Below are 3,597 nucleotides of genomic sequence, written 5' to 3' on the forward strand. Positions count from 1 at the left end.
ATTGCAAAACCAGGTAGGATATCTATCTGCATTTGCATGCAATTATGATTTGCCCGCTCTATCCGTTTCTAACTGCAAATGCATTTTATTCATTTCTTATTACTGCAAATACATGTACATTATGGGAGATTTGTAGTTATCAGGTAGATTCTACCTTTAAACGCCAGGAGAAGGGGTAGCGCATCGTCGATTTGCCAACTCGAGACTTGGCAGTCAGCGATGAGGCACGGAGACGCGATACCCGAAATGCGTGGCATCGTGGCAACGTCGCATAGCCGGCGCGTTTTTTATTATAAAATGTTTTTATTTTGTTTAGTTTATGTGTCTTTGGTTTGTACGGTTGACTTTTTTTTTACTATAGCCTACTTTCAATTTAACATACTACGGTTTGTTCGTATTCTCGCATCGCTTTTTACATAAATGTGCCAAAAAATGCGTTCAGCATGATACATGAAGTAATTTCATCCAGAGGTTTACCAGGTTTTAGTATTGTTATTACTTCGGCTATTTTCCATTGTTTAGGCCTAATGCAAGTATTGAGATTCTCTAAACATATGCGGAATTTGTGATTTTCTGTAACATACGGTTGTTTCCATATGAAGCATTGCATGTCGATCCAAGTGAAGAAAATCCATTTGATGTTATTGGCGTCAGAGGTATCAACATTCCGCAAACATTGGCGAAATTTGTTGTCGCAGTCGCAATGCGACATAGTATAAGTGGAATTATTGTACAAGTTATATTTGCATTCTTTTGCTAGTATATAATACGGGCACTGATCGTGTTCTCTGCAGCAAGCATCCTCGGCCGAATAATAGCCCAAATCGTCGTAGGAATTGGCTACACCACTTGGTGCCCGGATATATTAAACCACTGCCGGGCGCTTGATTCTGATATTCTTTAACTGTGTTTTAAATATGAGTGGAAGAAGTGATATCGGTCTATATAAAGTGATTTTATCCAGAGATTTACCAGGTTTTGGTATTGTTATTATTCTTCTGAATTGGATCCCAAATTTAAAAGAAATAATAACATTAGTCTACGTGGCATTGCAGTTATTGCCACTGCAGGTTTATAAGGTTCCATATAAGAGCAGATGGAAGGAGAATGCACTCATTTATGCATTAAATCTGTAGGTTTGACTCTCCTCAGATGTCTTAGCCTTTCCTCTGTGTGGAGTAGACGGTTTAGATGGCTAACAAGGCGTTGCTTATGTTTTTTAGCAGTAAATGCTCTTTTTTTAGCAACGGTATTAATCTGCAGATCTGTTGATTTTCTTCAATAATTGGTTTGAGTCTGTTAATTATGAGTTTTTCGAAAACTTTGAATATGACTGGAAGAAGTGATATCGGTCTATACAAAGTGATTTTATCCAGAGATTTACCAGGTTTTGGTATTGTTATTACTTCGGCTATTTTCCATTGTTTAGGAAAATATCGCAATCGTAAAAACGCATTAAATAAGCGAGTCATCATTTTCATGATTCCTTTGTGCGGTAATTCCTTTAACATTTGAACAGTGATGAAATCGAAACCGGGATCTTTTTTTTAATTTAAACAATTTATTTCTCTTCTAGTTTTCTTAGGAGAGATATGTTTAATACGTTGTTGCGCTATGCGGGATATATCGATATCCGATAACGATTTGGAAACAATTTCACTCTAGTATGATTGACCAGGTTACAGATTACAGTGTGAAAGTACGTGAAAGAACGCTCGCGTCGCGAATTCGCAAAGGACGCCGCAATTTGTCCCGCGTAATTCCCATTTATCAATGACGAAGGGCGCTCGCTTTCCATCAGTAATTACGTCCTCAAATGAGTCGATTACAATTTCTAAAGCCGGTATTATTTCTATATATCTGCCCTGTACCTAATTATATTTTTACGTTGCATTAATGGGACCCTTCTTGCAATTGCCATAGGAAAAAAAAACGGATCTGAAGGCGTTGCATGTTATGGATGTCAATGTTGGTAATAATATGTTGTTGGTAATAATATGTTGGTTGCTGACATAATCTTAAAGGTCTGAAAGCCTTTGGTTACCAAATCTGAAACTATGGCTCTCGAGTCTGTGGCAGGATCAAAGACGGTAAGGTTGTTATTTTTCATTTAAATTCTAGTTTTTGTAGTTTATTTGTGACTTCATTAATGTCTTTTAGTCCGCTGATGTAAATTGACGGTGGGGCGACTTTTACTTTGTTGAGTTTGTTAGCAGTTATTTGCAAAACTTGTTTAGAAGGAAGACTAAAACTCGGTGGGGTAATTATAGTTTTAGGCGAGTTAGCCGCTTTTCTCTTCTTCCTACATTGGATTACCCAATCATATTGTCTCTTAGGATCTTGGGATTTCTTCTTCCGTGGGGTTGTGGATTCTTCCTCATCCGTGTGGTAAGACCTCTCCTCCTGTTTCTGTAGGTTTTACTGACTACTATATCGTTTCTTTTTTTGCTGACAACGACTGTCAGCGACTTTTATTCATTATGACCATAATGCACGTGGTTTGTTAAGTTTTTTTCAAACTTTAGTCTTTTGCCTATTTTAGGTATAAGAACCTCTAGATTTTTTGAGTCAGGTTTTAACCGTAGAAGTGATTCGAAATCAATTTCTTCATCTACACATTAAAATTTTCTTTTACAATGAATGGTTTACAAGTGATTTACAATAATTATAAAGTTATTAATTAATTAATTAAAATAATAGACAATGGTCATAAACTCTCGACAGAAAGATAGATTTTATCAATTTTTTTTTATTTTGTTTAGTTTATGCGGTAATTCCTTTAAAATTTCCCAGACAGCACACAATATTTATGATAAATATTCATAAATATTTTTTACTATATATTTTTTTAAAATATTATAAAAATATTTTATACATATTTCATATATATGAAGAAAAAATCTTATAAAAATTTTATTCAATATATTATTAAAATATAGAACAAATATTTTATATAATATTTATGGTAATTACAAATAAATATTTGTAGTAATATTTTGTAAATATTTATCAAATTTTTGCTGGAAATGCTACCTGTTTCAAATATAAAGCATTTCATTCTGAGCGGATGATTCAGGTTGTATACGGACATTCGAGTATAACCTCAAGTATGACGGCAGCCGATAATATTCGGCAGCCGATCTCTTTTGGTTGTGTACTATCTGGAAAAATATAATTGTTCGATATGATGAAGCAATTCATTTCGGCATAACTGAAGTAACCCAATTCGATCCAATAAGCGGCCCAGGAGTTAAGATTCCGTAAACATTGGCGAAATTTGATATCACAGTCGCAATGCGATATCACATAATTGAACAGTGATGAGATTGAAGCCGGGAGTTTTTTTTAAATTTAAACAATTTATTTCTCTTCTAGTTTTCTTAGGAGAGATATGTTAATACGAATATCTTTTTTATACATTTCATCGGTTTGATCAAAATCTACAGTATGGCTGTCATGTGGTTCGTGTGGTTGAAATTAAACTCTCCAAGTGATTAGCATGAAGATCAGCTTTTTCTTGGTTGCTTCTGGCCCATTTGCCATCAGATTTCCTAATAGGTGGAGCGTTAACAATAGGTCTTTTAATACGTTTTGTTG

At 34.7% G+C, this 3,597-nt stretch overlaps 1 protein-coding gene across 1 annotated transcript; it reads right to left on the reverse strand.

Moving 5' to 3' along the window:
* Nucleotides 1–403: 403 nt before the first annotated feature.
* Nucleotides 404–904, reverse strand: LOC112453757 (phospholipase A2 large subunit-like; the record flags this gene model as incomplete). The annotated part of the gene is given in 2 exon segments (XM_025014671.1): nt 404–842; nt 844–904. Coding segments are annotated over 2 exon segments (491 nt in total), but the record flags the coding sequence as incomplete, so codon positions are not given.
* Nucleotides 905–3,597: the final 2,693 nt, after the last annotated feature.

This window comes from Temnothorax curvispinosus, unplaced genomic scaffold (genome assembly GCF_003070985.1).
Source record: "Temnothorax curvispinosus isolate PA1 unplaced genomic scaffold, ASM307098v1 QBEX01004676.1, whole genome shotgun sequence".
Taxonomy (NCBI): domain Eukaryota; kingdom Metazoa; phylum Arthropoda; class Insecta; order Hymenoptera; family Formicidae; genus Temnothorax; species Temnothorax curvispinosus.